The sequence below is a fragment of the Corythoichthys intestinalis genome, chromosome 8 (genome assembly GCF_030265065.1).
Source record: "Corythoichthys intestinalis isolate RoL2023-P3 chromosome 8, ASM3026506v1, whole genome shotgun sequence".
NCBI classification, from domain to species: Eukaryota; Metazoa; Chordata; class Actinopteri; order Syngnathiformes; family Syngnathidae; genus Corythoichthys; species Corythoichthys intestinalis.
The window spans coordinates 22,546,442-22,564,554 of NC_080402.1; the positions used below are offsets into that span (position 1 = coordinate 22,546,442).

General features: G+C 39.2%; 2 protein-coding genes across 4 annotated transcripts in view; one reads left to right on the forward strand and one right to left on the reverse strand.

Moving 5' to 3' along the window:
• The window catches only part of acox1 (acyl-CoA oxidase 1, palmitoyl), a 40,599-nt gene extending 25,203 nt beyond the window's left edge, over positions 1 to 15,396 (reverse strand). The window contains exons 1-4 of one of the 3 annotated variants that reach the window (XM_057844142.1): positions 15,174 to 15,396; positions 11,082 to 11,241; positions 6,669 to 6,829; positions 69 to 176 (exon numbers count right to left, since the gene is read on the reverse strand). In XM_057844142.1, the coding sequence (XP_057700125.1) occupies positions 69 to 176; positions 6,669 to 6,829; positions 11,082 to 11,241; positions 15,174 to 15,282 (538 nt within the window). In that variant the 5' untranslated portion in view covers positions 15,283 to 15,396. Of the gene's footprint in view, positions 1 to 68; positions 177 to 5,199; positions 5,361 to 6,668; positions 6,830 to 11,081; positions 11,242 to 15,173 lie in introns of all 3 variants that reach the window. The other 2 variants (XM_057844140.1, XM_057844143.1) reach the window with 2 other exon arrangements.
• Positions 15,397 to 15,585: 189 nt separating this feature from the next.
• Positions 15,586 to 18,090, forward strand: ten1 (TEN1 subunit of CST complex). Its single transcript, XM_057844545.1, has 3 exons — positions 15,586 to 15,737; positions 17,404 to 17,561; positions 17,656 to 18,090. Exons 1-3 carry the CDS (start codon positions 15,649 to 15,651, stop codon positions 17,808 to 17,810), a joined length of 402 nt encoding a protein of 133 aa, XP_057700528.1. The 5' UTR covers positions 15,586 to 15,648; the 3' UTR covers positions 17,811 to 18,090.
• Positions 18,091 to 18,113: the final 23 nt, after the last annotated feature.

Below are 18,113 nucleotides of genomic sequence, written 5' to 3' on the forward strand. Positions count from 1 at the left end.
AAACAATATTTTTTCCTGAGAAAAACTGCTGGTGTTTGAAGTCTTGGGAGGTGTGTTATTGCACTTACGGCCTCCAGGCCACCATTTGATGGAGCTGACAGTGGGACTGTTTAGGATAAACTCCTCTGTAGCTGGGTCATATGTGGCAGTGGTCTCCAGTCCTCTGAGATGTGTGCCTGGAGGACAGGCATGAAGTAAATACCCATACAAAGCTTTATAAAATACATTAGAGATTAAATTAAGAAAACACAGAAAGCATCTTGGCAGAAAACAAGCCCATTAGTGTTGCCAATTCATTAGGTAACTATGAATAGAAATTACAATTCACCCTCCATGAGAACTACAAACCAGATTCCCCAAAATCGGGACACTACAAATTGTGAATTAAAACTGAATGCAATGATATAGGAGTGCCAAATTTCAATATTTTATTCAAAATAGAACATAGATGATAGATCAAAAGTTCAAACTGAGAAAATTTAATCATATAAAGGGGAAAATATGTTGATTTTAAATTCCATGGTGTCAACAAATCTCAAAAAAGTTGGGACAGGTAGCAATAAGAGTCTGGAAAAGTCGATTGCAGATATAACGAAAAGCTTAAAGACCAATCACCACTAATTAGGTTCACTGGCAACTGACTGAATATAAAAATGCTTCTTGGAGTGACAGTCTATCTCTCCCTTTACAGTGCAGGACAAGTAAAAATCTTGAAAGTGGCTTGCAAGAATAAAAGTATAAACTCTAAATAAATATAAAATATGTATGAGGTAGTCCTATGTTCAGGCAGTGCAAATAATTTAAGTGAAGTGGCAGCAGTTGACAATGAAAGCATTGAATATTGCACATTAATACTGCACGTAAATAAGTATTGCACATAGAGTATGTGTGAATAGAAGTAGCAGAAGTTAAATTCAAGACGTATTTCTCTTAAAATGATCAATTTTCTCAGTTTAAACGTTTGACCTGTCATCGATGTTGTATTCAGATTTTTTTTTTAATTTGGCACTTCCACATTGTTGCAGTCAGCTTTTTTTATTCACAGTTTGTACAGTGTGCCAACATTTTAGGGAATCCTGACTGGTAAATGTTCCATTTAAAAATAGGAGTTAAAGCAATGCACCTTGTAAATGTTTGACAGATCCAAAACAATCTAGTCTTTACAAATCCTATGCACAGCATACAATACATTAAGTAATTATTTTTCAGGCTGAATGACTACACTGGAGTGTTGATATGCACTGAAAATGCAGATACCTACAGCCTCTCGTCACCGAAACAGGATGTTGTCATGGACCCCAAAAAAAAAAAACTATTAACCAAGCACTTAAGAAAGACTAACCAGTATTAAAACCAAGTTTCATGGAGTAGCAGCACATGCCACTGTGGCCGCTAACGTTGTACCTCATTTCCCCAACCATGGCACCCAGATGTTGGCCAAGACTCTCTGGAAGCCGTCTTCAAATCTCGCACAAAATTACTGGTGCAATTACTGGTTACGATAATTATTGGTCCGATAATTATCGGTCTGGTAATTATTGGTCCGATAATAGGAATTATGACGTCATCGCGATAAATCCAATAACATTATTAATAGGACCGATAATATGTACTGTGCTGGCTTTACAGTTTACAGAGTAGTATGGGAAATCAGTTGACCATTTGCAGGGCATTGCCGCCACCTGCTGGTCAGAATAATTGGCTGCATCTATTTTTTGTTACAGTAGTTTGGTTCATTCACTTACACATTGTGGTGTCTAGCAGTAGCATTGACAATCGTGAATGCTTTCTGTTACGTGTCCGCCTCGGAAATATATGTCTGTAAGTATTTTATTTTTACTGTAACATATGGATGTGCAATATATGTTTACTTCTGTGGTGAAGGGTCATATGTACAGAAGTTGTTGTGTTATAGAAGCCAGCCAATGCTTTAGTAGCTCAAGGTAGTGTGCTATGCTATACATATAATAGTTGTGTATGTAAGTGTATTGTGCAGTTTGTTGTACATTGAGTATTGAATATGTGTATTTTTCGGTTGTACTTTCACAATATTAAGACAAATATCTTCCCATAAAAGCAAGAAAAGACCAAGCCTTGTGGTTTATGGAAGTGCATTAATTCTTAGCTGGCTGTCGGGCAATGCAGTAGTGAAATGCACTGTTTTGTTCATGTCATTATGAAAAATCTGGTGGGATCAAAGGCAAATCTATGTTGAATCCACCACTAGTTTTTTTTTTTTTTTTTTTTTTTTTTTTTTTTTTTTTTAAACCTCCAGGTGTTCAAAAACTCAGGTTATACATTTAAAAAAAATTATATATTTATTCTCGGTTATGATATCGGTATCGGTTTTGAGGAGCAGGAAGTTATCGATATCGATTTCAAAAAATAGATATCGTGCACCCCTACACAAAATGTACTTTCACACTCAATTTAGCAACACAACATTAAAAAAGTCATTCATGTGTTTGATGCACAAGCGTGAGACGACAAAAAACCTTATCATATTAACCATAGTCTGGTCTGCCCTCAAGTAGAAAAATGTTTTATTCAATACCAGCAAGGTCATGGTTATGTCACAATGCATTCCTAGTGGGAAAAGCATTACATTACGATTACAATTAGGGATGTCCCGATCTGATCACGTGATCCGAAATCGGGCCAATCGCGCCATTTTTCAGAGGATCTGAGTCGGGTGAAAGAATAGAGTTTTTAACTAAAAGTACTGTATATATTTATGTTTTTCTGTATCATGCTCATACAGCGCCACAGCCTCTCACCCTCCCTCCTGCTAAGCAGTGCTGCCAAACTGTCCACCTTGCGTTTGGTACTTAAAGTTAACAATGATTAACAGGTTTTTAGTTTTTATCTCTCCAGAGAATCTTGGTAGCGCTACGATCAAAGGCACATATGTGTCAATCTTTGTTAAACTTGCATAAGTGTGTTGTGGCAACTCATTGTGTAAGTGAGAGGCAGTTCTCAGCAGAATGAGCGTCAAAGCCGGAGTGGATTTGAGTGGACTCACTCAATGAAGCATTTAATAAAGACGCATTTTTCTACGTTATTCTTGATTAAAAATAATTCACATTACGAAGGTGGCACAGTGGGACAGTAACATGTTTGGAACCTTTGTTTAAAAAACAACATTTTTTTTCGGTATCGGATCGGGACTCGATATCGGCAGATTCTCAAAATCAGGTGACTCGGACGCAAAAATATGCTTTCGGGACATCCCTAATTACAATCCTACCAGACTGTTGTGCAAGTGCTTCCAAAAATGGGCACGTTTACCGGGGAACTGTCATTTTTATGTGCTGACCGACAACCACCATAAGAAATCCAAATGCAATATGACAAGGCCTTCAGACAAATTCAACAAAATACAGAAATTGATCCAATCTAGGAATTTGCCTTTTACATTTTTAAGGAATTACATTTTTTTCTGTGTTTCTGTTTCTGCCAAGAATTTTTATTTCTAGGAGTCATTTCTAGTAAGCGGAAAACCCCACGTTTTGGTGGTTTTAGCATTTGGACAAATCAACAGACCCAGAAATTTGAGTGGGATTACAAAAGCAGTCCACCTGTTTTATTCCTATACAGAGCTGGCCAAAGATTTTGGCACCCCTGCAATTCTGTCAGCTAATGCTCAATTTTTCCCAGAAAATTATTGCAATTACAAATGCTTTGGTCGTAATATCTTCATTCATTTTGCTTGCAATGAAAAAACCAAACGGACTATGGGGAAAAAAATTAAATCATTATCATTTTACACAAAACTCCAAAAATGGGCCAGACAAAAAGTTTTGGCACCCTTTGAAAAATCATGTGATGCTTCTGTAATTTGTGTAATTAACAGCACTTGTTACTTATCTGTGGCACATAACGGGTGGTGCCAATAACTAAATCACACTTGCAGCAAGTTAAAATGGAATGAAGTTGACTCAAGCTCTGTCCTTTGTCCTTGTGTGTACCACATTGAGCATTAAGAAAGAAGACCAAAGAACTGTCTGAGGACTTAAGAAGCAAAATTGTGAGGAACCATGGGGAATCTCAAAGCTACAAGTCCATCTCCAAAGACATGAATGTTCCTATGTCTACCGTGCACATTGTCATCAATAAGTGTAAAGCCCATGGCACTGCTGCCAACCTCCCTAGATGTGGAGGGAAAAGAAAAATTGAACAGAGATTCAACGAAAGTTTGTGCGGATGGGGGATAAAGACCCTCGATTAACATCCCAACAAGTTCAAGCTGCCCTGCAGTCCGAGGGTACAACAGTGTCAACCCGTACTATCCGTCGGCGTCTGAATGAAAAGGGACTCTATGGTAGGATACCCAGGAAGACCCCACTTCTGACCCAGGGACATAAAAAAGCCAGGCTGCCAAAACTTACCTGAGAAAGCCAAAAACGTTTTGGAAGAATGTTCTCTGGTCAGATAAGACAAGAGTAGAGCTTTTTGAGGAAAAGGAACCAACGTAGAGTTTATAGGAAAAAAAAACAAGGCCTTCAAAGAAAAGAACAAGGTCCCCACAGGCCAACATGGCGGAGGTTGCCTAATATTTTGGGGATGCTTTGTTGCCTCTGGCACTGGACTGCTTGACCGTATGCATGGCATTATGAAGTCTGAAGATGACCAACAAATTTTGCAGCATAATCTAGGGCCCAGTGTGGGTCTCCCTCAGAGGTCATGGGTCTTCCAGCAGGACAATGACCCAAAACACACTTCAAAAAGCACTAGAAAATGGTTTGAGAGAAAGCACTGGAAACTTCTAAAGTGGCCAGCAATGAGTCCAGACCTGAATCCCACAAAACACCTGTGGAGAGATCTAAAAATGGCAGTTTGGAGAAGGCACCCTTCAAATCTCAGAGACCTGGAGCAGCTGGCCAAAGAATGGTCTAAAATTCCAGCAGAGCATAGTAAGAAACTCACTGATGGATACCAGAAGCGGTTGTTCGCAGTTATTTCGTCTAAAGGTTGTGCTACCATGTATATTAGGCTGAGGGTGATATGACAATCATTTATTTTTTTTCCCATTTTCTTTTGTGTTTTTTCATTGCAAGTAAAATAAATGAAGATATTTGTAATTGCAATCATTTTCTGGGAGAAATTGAGCATTATCTGACAGAATTGCAGGGGTGCCAATACTTTTGGCCAGCACTGTACACAGCTCAGCAATAGACTCAGGGCTTTTCAGTATTTTACCGTGGCCCATCTCAGTCTGAGCGTAGGTGCCGATGATCTCTAGGTTCCAGGCAGGCATGAAGAAGCGGTCCATTTGTTCTGAAGTGGCCTGGTTGAGCAGTGTGGGCAGGAACATTCCCAGATGCAGATCAAAAGGATCGGGTCTGCCAGGGTGCACGCAGCTAAACCACAGAAGACAAGAGCCCAAAGGTAGCCAGACGGTAATGCCAAGCAAAGGCAAGGAGTGGACAATGCAAAAGATTTTTTGAGGATGACAAATTAGAATGATTGTGAGAAAAATGCAGTATGCGCACAAAATTAAAATATAGAGGTTGAGCAGAGATGATGCCATGAAAAAAGAAGAGGAAATCATTATTGCGCCTGTGATTTTTAAATTAAAAAAAAAAAAAATTGTGTATAATTTGGCTTTAAGTAGCAGCGCAAGAGGCCACCATCTTTGAGGATTTCTCAAAAATGTGCTATCGCGACATGACACAAAATATTTCCCTAACTTTTCTCCAATACAAACACTTGATTTCTCTAGAACCCATTCTCCTATTTTCCAAAGTCTTCGTGTATTGTAGCCAGGTTTAAGTGATCGTTCAGAGTCAGTATTTTGACAAGACATTTTTGGGAAATTTTGTCACATTGCAACTTGAAACTCAAATTCTAACACAAGGAAATCCAGCTGTAAGGGAATTCTGTATTGCCAGGAGTAGGCTGGGACATTTTCCACGTCTCCTACACTGTTGTGTTGAAAGCAATTGTCACAGTGTGAAAAGTATTTTATAGTGGAACCCAGATTTCCATATGCCTAAATATTGAAAATATTCAATTTACAAATTGCGCACCAAATACTGCCAACCCTCTGACCTTGTCGCAGTGTGCAAATGTTTCGTTCATGAACCGATAGCTATTTTGTAGAGTATTTTTCATTTTAACAACCATATCATGACAAAATTATGCTGGTTTCTTCATGTAAAAGAGGCTGTTTCAAATACAGTAGAAAAATTGCTCACTAACTTGCTCTTCTAAATACCAATACAAAAAGGACAGTCAGTGGGCAGCAACAAACAATAACTTGGTTGACCTACTTTCTCCCTTGCAGGTTTCTCAGCCTTCATAATTCCAAAGGAATAAATTTGTTACAAGCTGAAACTCAACTTTGCAATGCACTCTTGCTTGTTTGAAATATAGACTATTATTTCTATGAATGCAATGCGAACGAAATTGAGCAATCTATGATAGAAAGTTACGTGCCGAAGATTCGGATGATTTCATTTTAGAATGTAGATCTATGACTTACAGCTACTTAAACCTACTAAGAAAATTAGTGATGTTGTTAGTCAACCAAAAATATCAGAGCTATATACTTGATCTGTCAAACACATACGGTACAAAAAAGTATTCAAAATAGGCCTGTTTTCAGAGGTAAAACTGCAAATTTAGTGAGAGCCCCACAAAAAAAAACGGTGTAGTCAAGGACTGACCGTGACCCAGCTCAGTTTGAGCATATGTGCCAATGGCCTTGTAGGATTCTGCTAGAGGTAACCATTTCTTGCATTGCTCAGGGTCACATTGGCCATAGAGGGTTGGAAGAAACATGACAAAGTGAAGTCCCATTGCCTCATGAAAGTTGCCTCGAAACATTCTGGGTGAAAGGAAGGTATACAATCAATAACCGACAACTGGTTTAAGTTTTAGGAATGAACGGGAAAAGGTATGCAGGTAAAGTATGAAAATAATGTCTACGGATGCTGAACAAAATATTGTGAATGATGGAACTTTCACATTAGTTATAACTTAAGTATTTTTTTTTAAATTAAAAACATCAAAGCAGTACAAGAACTACAGTTCCGTATGCTACAGTCGTTTTGTTTATAAATCAGTGTACAACAGAGTAGGGCTGGGCGATATGGCCTTAAGTACGTATCGCGATAAATTGAGCAGATTTACCTCGATAACGATAAATGACGATAAATTCGCCCAAGCAGACTGTTATACAATTTGAAAATTTGAATCAATGCATGGAATACAAATTAACCATTTCTCGTTAAATTTATTTAACCAGCTTTCAATTTAACAATTGCACATGCAGTCTAAACATTAAGTATTAAAAAAATCTTGTAAACAATAAGAATTCTAGTGTGAACATTTATAACAGCTTGTATGACCTGAAAAATGTACAACATTATAAAAATCAATATGACGACTGTGCAAACATGTCACTCTATCACAAATGACTTGCAGGTTAACAGTACACTTCAGACAACTTATCGGTAATGGCTGCTGTGACATAATTATTCAACACACGTGTTTATGTCAAGGTTTCAGTTTATTTATTTTTCCGAAACATTTTTTAATACATGCACCCCCCACACAGACACAACCAGATTAAAGCTGTATTGCTCTGATGCCAATGAAACATTTAATACGGTTTTATGATAGCTGAATAAAGCAAACACATACAGAAAAATAGCTGTGCCGAGTCCACTCATTAATTTCAGCCGTTTCGACAAGGTTAGAGCCGCTGTCCGACTCTTTCACGTTCATTTGTAGCCGTTGTTAGCCGCAAGCGTTAGCCTGTGGCTTGGCTACCAGAAGAAAGCATCCTCTCCTGATATCGTGAGAACCAGGGAGGACATCGGGTGAAAGCCCGTCTGGAACCCGCCAAGAGTTTACTTTATGTCGGGTGAAAGTTTGGCGAAGCTAACTTAAGCCCGACTCCATCTCGTTTACTTGTAGCGTTAGCCTACCGGGCTTCTGTTTGATTGGCTTCCTGAAAACCACGTGACTCCATACGTAAGCACACTGTCTGCTTTCTTAAAGGGGAATGAACATAGCCGAACAACACAGCGTCAAAGCGGGACAAAAAGACTATATTTAGAACCAGGGAGGACAGCGGGTGAAAGCCCGTCTGGGACCCGCCAAGAGTTTACTTTATGTCGGGTGAAAGTTTGGCGAAGCTAACTTAAGCCCGACTCCATCCCGTTTACTTGTAGCGTTAGCTGCTAGCGTTAGCCTACCGGGCTTCTGTTTGATTGGCTTCCTGAAAACCACGTGACTCCATACGTAAGCACACTGTCTGCTTTCTTAAAGGGGAATGAACATAGCCGGAAAACACAGCGTCAAAGCGGGATAAAAAGACTATATTTTCTTGTTTTATCAAATTACCGAATTTACCGACATGGTCAAAATTACGTCGGTCATCGTGAAGAATTTGGTGACGGTAAATTTTCGGTTTACCGCCCTGCTCTACAACAGAGACATAAAAGCAAGTTTGCTTCTTGTTGACTGACAACGCCAACACTGTTGTAACTAGGCATGTGACAGTATGATATTTTGACGGTATGATGAACTTAAGCCAAAATATCATGGTTTCACAGTAACACAGTATTGCAATTACAGCTCTAAAATGTGTTACTTTGAGAGGGAAAAAAAACCTTTTCCCATTGAACAGGATTTTCTTGTTTCTAAATAAATTAGCAAATTGGAACATAAGTATACTGTTCAGTTAAAATAAATTTAAAAATATATATGGCGGAAAACACTCAGGTGACTTGAAGTTCCGCTCTGAGACCTCCAATTTGGCCAACTTTCTAAATTGTCCGATATGCATGTGTGATACATCATTGGAAAGCTTAAAATCTCAATTTTCTGGGGGAAGAAACATTTTGAACAGGACGGCATATAAAAAAAAAATAAAATAAAAAAATTAAACAGCAAAACCCTATCTGGAGCTGAGCGCACACGAAAGCAGAATTACAGGCACCATGATTTTAACGAGATCGCGCACTTACCTTGTTTCAATCCAAAAACTCCATGTAGCATGTATTACTGAGTGTCAAGACACAGCTGTGAATGGCCACAGCTGGATTTTTGGGGGATTTTATGGGTGAAACATGGTAATATAACAAGGGTCGCTATGCAGAAATGGCAGACATCAAGGAGTGGTCGAGATTTTCTTTTTCATATGTTTACCCTTTAAAAATTTTTTTTTTCCAATGTTTATTTGTATCGATTATTTATCATCTCACATATCAGAGAAAATGCGACAGTAACAAAAAAAATACAATTAAGCGATAGTTATGAGGTAGATATCCGTGATTTTTTTACAGACACAATTTTTTTCATTGTGACGTAATTTATTTTAAAAGTTTAAAATATGCGAGTGAATAATTTTTTTAAGTCATTTTTTTTTTTTTTTTAACGAAATATTCGACATCAATTAATGATTCTAAGGTAAAAATGACAGACATTTTGAACAATAAATATTATTAATTACCTTCGTTTTATGGCTGGGTTGAAACAAAGGCGATTGGGTGACGTCTGTAAATGGGGGTTTCCAGGCTAAAACGGACAAATTAAAAATACTTTGGGGGCTTAATGCGCCATGAATCTGCTATGGCAGCATATAGACATGTTGTTCTATCAAACACAACAGTTCTTTTGGCATAAAATACAGCAGTTTCTTTTAAAGTGGAGTGCAAGACCAGAAACTGCTTTTTCAGTCTTGTCTGTGTTTTCCGCCATATATATTCTGAATAAAATTAAAATAAATGCAGTCCTTTAGGCGAGCCTAAACCCACAACTACAGCTCAACATTATTACCATCAGAACAAAAATTATTGAATTACTTTCCGTAAAAAGCACATGTGTATGACTCGTATCATTTTTACTAGTGATGCACAACAATGCATTTTTCAACCAATATCGATAACCAATAATTTCCTGCCCCTTCCACCCGATAACCGATAATGTCACGCCAATAATTCTATTCAAATATGTATGTAAAATTTTAAAGTATACAAAGATCTAATGTTACTGTGCAAAAATGTAATTTAGTGCTATTTTTTTCCACATCAAATGTGAACAAGTAGTAAATCCCAACAACTAAACAATGGCAATGACGTTGTGTAATGGTAAGCTTTTGGCAACAATTACTTAGAGTAAACACCCAAGTTGCACAAAAATGCAAATTAAAACTAAGCCATTCCTAACATATATCACATTACTACACTGCAAAAACACCTCCTTAAAACTAGCAGAATTGGACGAAACTGTTGATTGCGTACATTTGGAGGCTAAATCAAGTATATAATTATCGGATTGCATTATTGGTTGAATTTCGTTTTATCTGGATTATCTGTGTGACGTCATAATTGCCATTATCGGCCGATGATTATCGGTGATCGATATTATCGTGCATCTTTAATTTTTACGTTAAACACACACACACTCTTTCTCAACACAGATAGTTGCCAGGGAGAAAAAAAACCACTGCTACACACTAAACACGCTGGAGTTAACTTTTGTAGCTGATGGAGAACGCTCATGACAGTGTTTATTTGTATAAATGCGAAATCATATTGGAGGTATTGCCTCCTCTGCAGCCAAAAATCATGTTTTACATGTCGGTTGGCCCTCCTCCTCTAAGCCGCGGCCATCCGTATCTTTTCTGTGGCCGGTGTATTTCCATTCCAGCAATTTTGTTTTCTTGACAGAGTTGTTTTGCTTTTTTGAAACCTTGCCGTTTTCAGACCACGGTATACCTGTATACTGGTTATCGGCACATGTCTAGTTGTGACTACAAGATCAACAATTGTCACCAACTCTTTCCACTCCATTACATCTGATACAATTACAATGTCTCACTCTTAAGCATCTGCAGGCTAGAAAACTCATACACCCTTTGACATCGTTTTAATCTCTGAATGTACTTTGCTCTTATATTATTTATTTATACAGTAGTACAATGCCCTTGGCATAGTTTACATAAGGTTCATTGACACTTTTCTGAAAATTTCCAACCAAAAATGTTTTGTTGTTGTTTTATTTCCCCCTTATCGTAAGAAAGGGTTGCATGACATATTATTCCATTCTTATTACTTGTAATCACATACCTCTTATAGCAGTAGATCTCCTCTGGGTCTGCGATGCCATACTCTCTCAGTTTGAGGATCATTTGAGCGCTCTTTTTAACAGCTTGGTCATAGCGTTCACTACGGGACAGGAAGTTTGGATCCTCCTCCTTAAAGTCTGGGTCATTCAAGACCATTGACTCTGCAGTGGAAATGAAGGAACTCAATCAGCACTACAGTCAACATTCACTATATTGAGTTTATTGTTCATGCCAAAGCTATAGAGTAGGAGTGGGAACTTCTTGGAACCTCACGATACGATACGTTTTGCTATAGAAACATAGGCGGAGTTGGACTTTTGGGGCAAGCGGCACAACATGTTGATGACCCTGAAACGCAGTGTCAGCAATAAAATGAACTAACAAGAATGTTTATAATAAGTTGAAAATTAGTGTAGTTGTTTCCCATCATTCTTGAGGGGAATTCCAAATCAGGCTGCTTACTGCTTAGGCTACACTTTTCGCCAAGATCGTCATCCATTAAATATGGTACGCCCACCGGTCTCGTGCCATGTCCCCCCCAGTCGAAAATTGTATCCCCTGGGTGGAGCCATTGCGCTGCACTGATTTCCGTGTATTCGTGATGTAGTTATCTACGAGGTTTTAAAACATGGCCCATCCATAAAAAAAAAGTTTTTTCTGTCATATAACACAACATACGTACGAACGTAAAAAAAGGCAATGTTTCACTGTTTTACTGGTAGGATGACCTAGAACTGTTTTTATTGTAATTCAAGTCCTGTATGGAGTTTCTCCAGTTTAATCAACGGCAATGTCCAAAATATATAAAAGTGGTTCTTTTCTGGCTTCAATTAATTGTTTAAGTCGACATAACTCATAACTAATGTGTGTGTAGCCATGGGACACAATTTTTGAGGGGAGTAACTACATTGGCAAGACACCGGTGGTGGCTCCGTTGTACAATTAGCGTCTTTAGTGGGGCAAATTGAAACTAGCCTCTCCATTTTGACGGTGGTCTTTAGCATTTAATGTTCCACAATTTCAATCATTGGTTCTTGCTCAGTAGTTGTTGTCGCTTTTAAAAGCTTAGGTTTGAAAAAAAAAAAAATCACGTACATCCATCTGGCCTCTTCGGTCCTCGGGTGGTTTTGGCTAAGCAAAGCGAATGACCGTCTAAGGTGCTAGTCACATGATCTGGTCGAAAAATATTTTTAAAATTTTGATCTATTATAAAAATCTTTTTTTGTTCATTTCATTTCATTCTTTTTTCTGTTTGTTTGTTTGACATCTTTTATAGACAATATTTTACCGGAAAATTATTAATTTTAAAATCATATACTGTATAGGAAAGTCAATTACATGCAATGACACTTTCGGCCACCAGGGGAGCCGGGCCCCCCTGAAAATCCGCTTATGGATACAAAGCTCACAATAACGATGCTCTGACGATATGGCGATACAACGATTATCGATACATTGGTCAGGAAATCATTCTAGGATTTTCTACAAACAACTAATAAACAGAAAAACAAGTTTCTGCTATGAATTGGAATGGGTTTATCGCTAGTAGACGTCCAATCCATTTGAACTGGGAGGGTGGCAGCGAATGAACATTCCCTCCCACTTCAAACGGATTGAACGTCTATGGCTGTCAGTGGCAGCAAATGTGGCAGTGAGGTAATTTTGCCATTTAAGGTCCTGTTGATTTTGGGGTATTATTTTTATGTTCTGTAACTCAAAATAAACTGTCCTGTTTATTTTGAGTTACAAAACAGGAAGTGACCTAGGAATCACCCAAATGAATAGGCAGTGACTCAAACTCAACAGGAAATGTCCTGTAAATGCCCTAAAATGAACAGCAAGTTACCTGTAAATGCCCCAAAAATCGGACCGAATGACTGTGAATGCTCTGGTTTTGAATGAACGAACATTCCCAGTCTAAATGGATTAGGCGTCGAGCACTGTCAATGGCAGCCTTAAGCCTGAGTTATACTCCCACGTTGCGGTGACGGCGCAGCGACTATGGCGTCATTCGACATTCGATAGTTCTGCGGTGAGGGAATGCGTTGCTCTGTAATTCACCGCCAAACCACTAGAGGGATGTGGCGTTATGTTTGTACGGTTTTGGGGCATGCTTGTTGACTTCCGCTAGTCGGAGTAAAAATAAACAATGCAAGATGGAACTCTTGAAAGTAAATATTCTGCTCATCAACACTGAATAAATATTGAACATACAAATGTTGAGGGGCAGGCGACGCAGAAGACGGTTTCGAGGCGGTCTGGCGGACTTTTGATGCCGCACAGAGAGTTTTAGACTCGGGTGGAGAGAGCTAGCTGTGGCGGCTAGCTTCAAACTGGCGTCGAGCACTGCGTTCAAGGTCTGCAAAGCCCTCCAGCCCGATTTGTTTGCCGTGTCCTACAACCAGCCAGTGGGAAGCCATAGCAGATTTCTGGCGTCTATGGAACTTCCCAAACTGCGTTGGGAGCCTTGATTTCAACGTTATCATAAAAAGCACCGAGGCACTCTCAATCAGTGATGATGTATCGTGTGTGAACTGTCTGTTATTGAAAATTAAAGATCAAAACAACTCTTTTGACACCAAATCTGTGCTTTATTCTTCATATACTTGAAGTGTGACACGTAAATAAGTCACAGACTCAAGCAAACATATGTACACAATAAATGATGAAGTGCACCAACCAAAAATACGACATAAAGTGATAAAAAGTTGGCAGTTTTTGGCCGACTGGGTCACCGCTTTGTGTGGCCACTCGATTCCGAACACACACGTCTCGGTGGTTCTTCCATTTTTTTTTTTTTTTTTTTTTTTTTTTTTCCCCCAATCGCCTACCTTGCCATTTGGCAATCACAATAATGTCTTGACGAGACTTGCTCTTAGATGATACTCCCGTCGGCTTGGTCCATTTTTGCGTGTAGAAAATAATGTTTGAATCTATTCTACAATGGCGGTGATTTCGCGCTAAACCAGAAACAACAGTCTGAGCGGACCAATCACAGTCCGTTTTCGCCACGTCATACACATCTACGCGACGCGAAGGTTAGAAAATTCGAGAGGCGCGCGTCAGGCTACGGCGTAGGGTCGTAACTCGGGTCTTCCTTGACGGCGCAGGTCTGACGCGGAAGTATAACTCGGCCTTTAGAGATAACTGAGACACTATTATGGTGGAAGATTTTGGTTCCAACTTGATGGTACCCCCCCCCGCCCCCCCCCAAACACATTGACACCTTTTTAAATCGATTCTTGACAGGAGCATATCGATAACCTTTTGGAATACAAAGTATCACGATATATCACCAATTCGATAATTTGTCAAACCCCTACTATAGAGTGGATTTTGAAGCAGTTTTCACCTGTGATAAACTGGATAATGAATAAATGCATGTTTTTTTCATTTTTTTTTCACAGTATGCAGCACATTCCAAAATATAAATACCAATCAATGAGTCCAGTTGTGGTACATTTCCATATACCACGTCTCGGATTAAAAAGATTCCCATATAACCACTGAAGTAGGCCAGAATTCATTACTGATTAACCTAGGACAGGAGACAACTTGCAACTAGTGCAGTGATCCAAAAAAATGTTTACATGTATGTCATAGTCTGTTACATATGGTGGCAGGCAGAAAAATTACACTATCCACCAATTAGATGGCTGAGGACCTATAATCATCCATATTTGTTCATTGGTATACCATGAAATGTAATATAAAATGTGCTTTAAGTCACTAAAATAAGGCAAGGGGGCATAGGTGTTTGACATTGATGAACTCTGCACACACTATTTTCAGAGCGCTCAGACAAACAATTAGCCGTGCAAATGACCTTCGAGGTGAGTTCAATAAAGTGGCATAACGTCAAAAGACGCAACATTTCACTAAATTAAACAGCCTGTGGAATAATTTGAATACTTGCACAAGTAACAAGCTGCATGCTAACATTAGCCGACTGATTAGTTAATGCATTCGATTTGATATTAAGATTAAAGACTCTTCGACATGACTTTTAAGAATTTAGCCGTGACAATGCTCGAAGTCGCGAATTTGCATTTTGCAATATGACCTGTTTGTTCACACATGCAGAAAGAGTTACCGATTTCTCGTCTCCTCTTCGTCTTTTCTGGGCCTCCGTTCAAAATGTTGGTGAGCTTCTCGACGTCAAAAGTTGCCTTCTGCCTCTCGTTTAGAATGTCAGGATTCATGTTTGAATTTAATGCGTGAAAGGTGAAAAATAGAATGAGAGCGGCGTGCGTTCGCTTGATTAAAAAGTCCTAAACTCAAGCGACCTGTTCGCACTGCTGCTGGATGAGGTGGATGACGTCAGGTCATGTGGTACAAACCCGGAAGTAGGAGCGACATTTCCCACTGGTGTTCTCGGTAAGAAACGCCCTACTGCAATGTGATTGGCTCCTGCGTCTACCAGGAAACTGCAGCCAATCATATTGCAGCAGAGGGTTTCTTTCAGCCTATCATAATCCGGTAGGGCGTGTCCTGCCTAGAACTGCTTGGGAGTCACAACGTGTTTAACAACACAGCTCAAATTTCTTCGTCTATCGCTATTAAAAGTGATGCTTCCCGGTGCTGCGGTGTATTATTTTCCGTGGGAATTCAAGCCTGGAGCTTTGCCGGACGGAGCATCGGTGCGAACATTTGGCAGGTGAGTTTGCTACTCACTTTGAATTACATTTGTTTCGTATGGTTATCAACACTATTGAATCATTAACTCAATTATTATTTTCATGTCTGGAAGCGGCATCACGCCATTAGACGTCTACAGTGATCCCTCGTTTTTCGCGGTTAATGGGGACCAGAACCTGCCGCGATAAGTGGAAAAACTGCGAAGTAGCGCACGCGTATTCAAATTCAGCATTGGAAAGAGACAGGGCTGTCAACAGACTTCTATGCCCGGGACAAGAGACCATTATAGGGCAACCCCACCCCACCCATGCCAGCGGCTTGTTGCAACAACATACAGTACTTTTAACGCTTTGCAAGCATGACAGTGTAAATTTTCAATTTATTTGAGATGGACAGTTAAATTTAACAGACCATAATGTGATGTGACACAATATAAACGAACAATTTCCATTTATTGTCCCATGTAGGCTACAATACAATACAACTGAGAGTGCAATGCCTGCCTACTAAGCAACAAAAGAGTATAACTAAACATCCTCAAATGTTGCTGTATATATTTCTTACAGGTGACAAACCTGGTCTTCAAGTGACTCTGAAAAGTCGTTTTTGTATTAGTAGTAATTTCCTACAACATTCAGGGGCCCCTATGGTCCTGAGGCGGTTGACCCCCCCCCTGTCGACAGGCTTGGAAAAGATACATTAAAGACTTTTTTTCCCCAAAGTATAATTGAAAAAAATATGTATACTGTATATTTTAATATATGGTTTCCAAGCAATTCAAAGGTAATAACTATTACAAGTGTTTAACATGTTACTGTCCCACTGAATTATTTTAAAACAAGAACAAAGTAATGTAGTAGAAAAATGCTTGACTTGATTAAATGCTTCTGTTACCTCCCTTGGTTCTGACGCTTGGAGTGACATGTGGAAATTACAAACTGCTCAGGATCACTTTTACCATGTGGCGTTTATAGCCGTGAACACAACAAGCCCGGCCGCCTCGAACGTCGCCACACATACATTCATTCCAGCGCGTGCTTCACAGAGCCTGTCTGTTTCAAGGCAGCACTTGCAACACTTCATTGAGTGAGTCTACTTAAATCCGGTCATTTACGCACAATGAGTTGCCACAGCAACTGTTTAACAAGTTAAACTATGAAGCTTGTGACTCTGGCAAGATCAAACACAAACATCTGTCAACATCTTTTACTTTGATAAGCAACTCCAGTGCAATGCCGCAGTGCCTGACGAACAAAGAGCAGTGAGAGGGAGGGAGCGACAGTGAGACTCAGCTATCGGCTCGGGACAGCTCATCTGCATTATTATTATTATTTTTTAATTAAAAAATCCGCAACGGACTGAGGGTGCGGAGTTTCAAGCGCGAAGTAGCGAGGGATCACTGTAATTCATTATGACTGGGACAGCCTCCCAGTCAAAATGAGTTGGACGTCCATCTCTGTCAATATCAGCCAATTAATGATCCCACTTATAAACAAGTAAACTTTTTTTCTCATACAAATGTTATTCCAGCAATATTTGGCGTTTCCATTCAGTTTTTCCCAAAATATGCACCTTAGGTTATTTGAAGGTTATTAAAGAATTAGACTGTATTCAGAGCACAAGATTTTATTACTTCCATATTCACTTTCAAATTAATGACTACTTTAACCATCCGGTTTTTCTAGACTTGCCTGCTATGAACCGGAAAAGTCCCAGGCATCACTAACATCTCAACATGCTTCCAAGGAGCACAAGGTCATCATCAACACATTGTTTGTTGAACCATTTAATCCCATAATAGGGGCCCAGTATATGGTTCTGGGTGAAATAGAAACAACCGAAGGTAAGAAACAACTTTAGTGCATAGTCTTCTAAGATTCACAATATTGTGTCAGTTTTTGTTTTGTTATTATTCAAACATATTTTTTACTTTACAGAGGTGGGCATGCGTGTCTGTGCGCGTGTGCTCAACTGTGTGGATGGTGTGAACATTGCCCTTCTTCAAAAAGCCATAAACGAGCAGAGGAGCTTCTTCAAGGAAAGGCACAGCCAACCGGAGGATGTTGCAATGCAAAATGCAGATGCAACTTGATCTTGGACTTCATTGTAGATTGCTGACATTTTGAATGTTTACGTCAATCAATCACTATTCGAAGTAGTCTTGTTCGGTTGATGAACTGATGGATTTTCTGGATTCGCTGCCACTCCAGGTTTCTTACATTTCAAGCTCAGGGTATACAATATCTTCATTAGAGCCTAAAACGTTTACGATTCTTAACTATTTTCCGTTAAAGCATGGTAAAGCAATAATGTGGTCATCATGCCATGCACTTATTAATAATATGTGAGGCAACTTAAATAAAGGCTTGAGAACTGTCTGTTTTGTCTACATGTG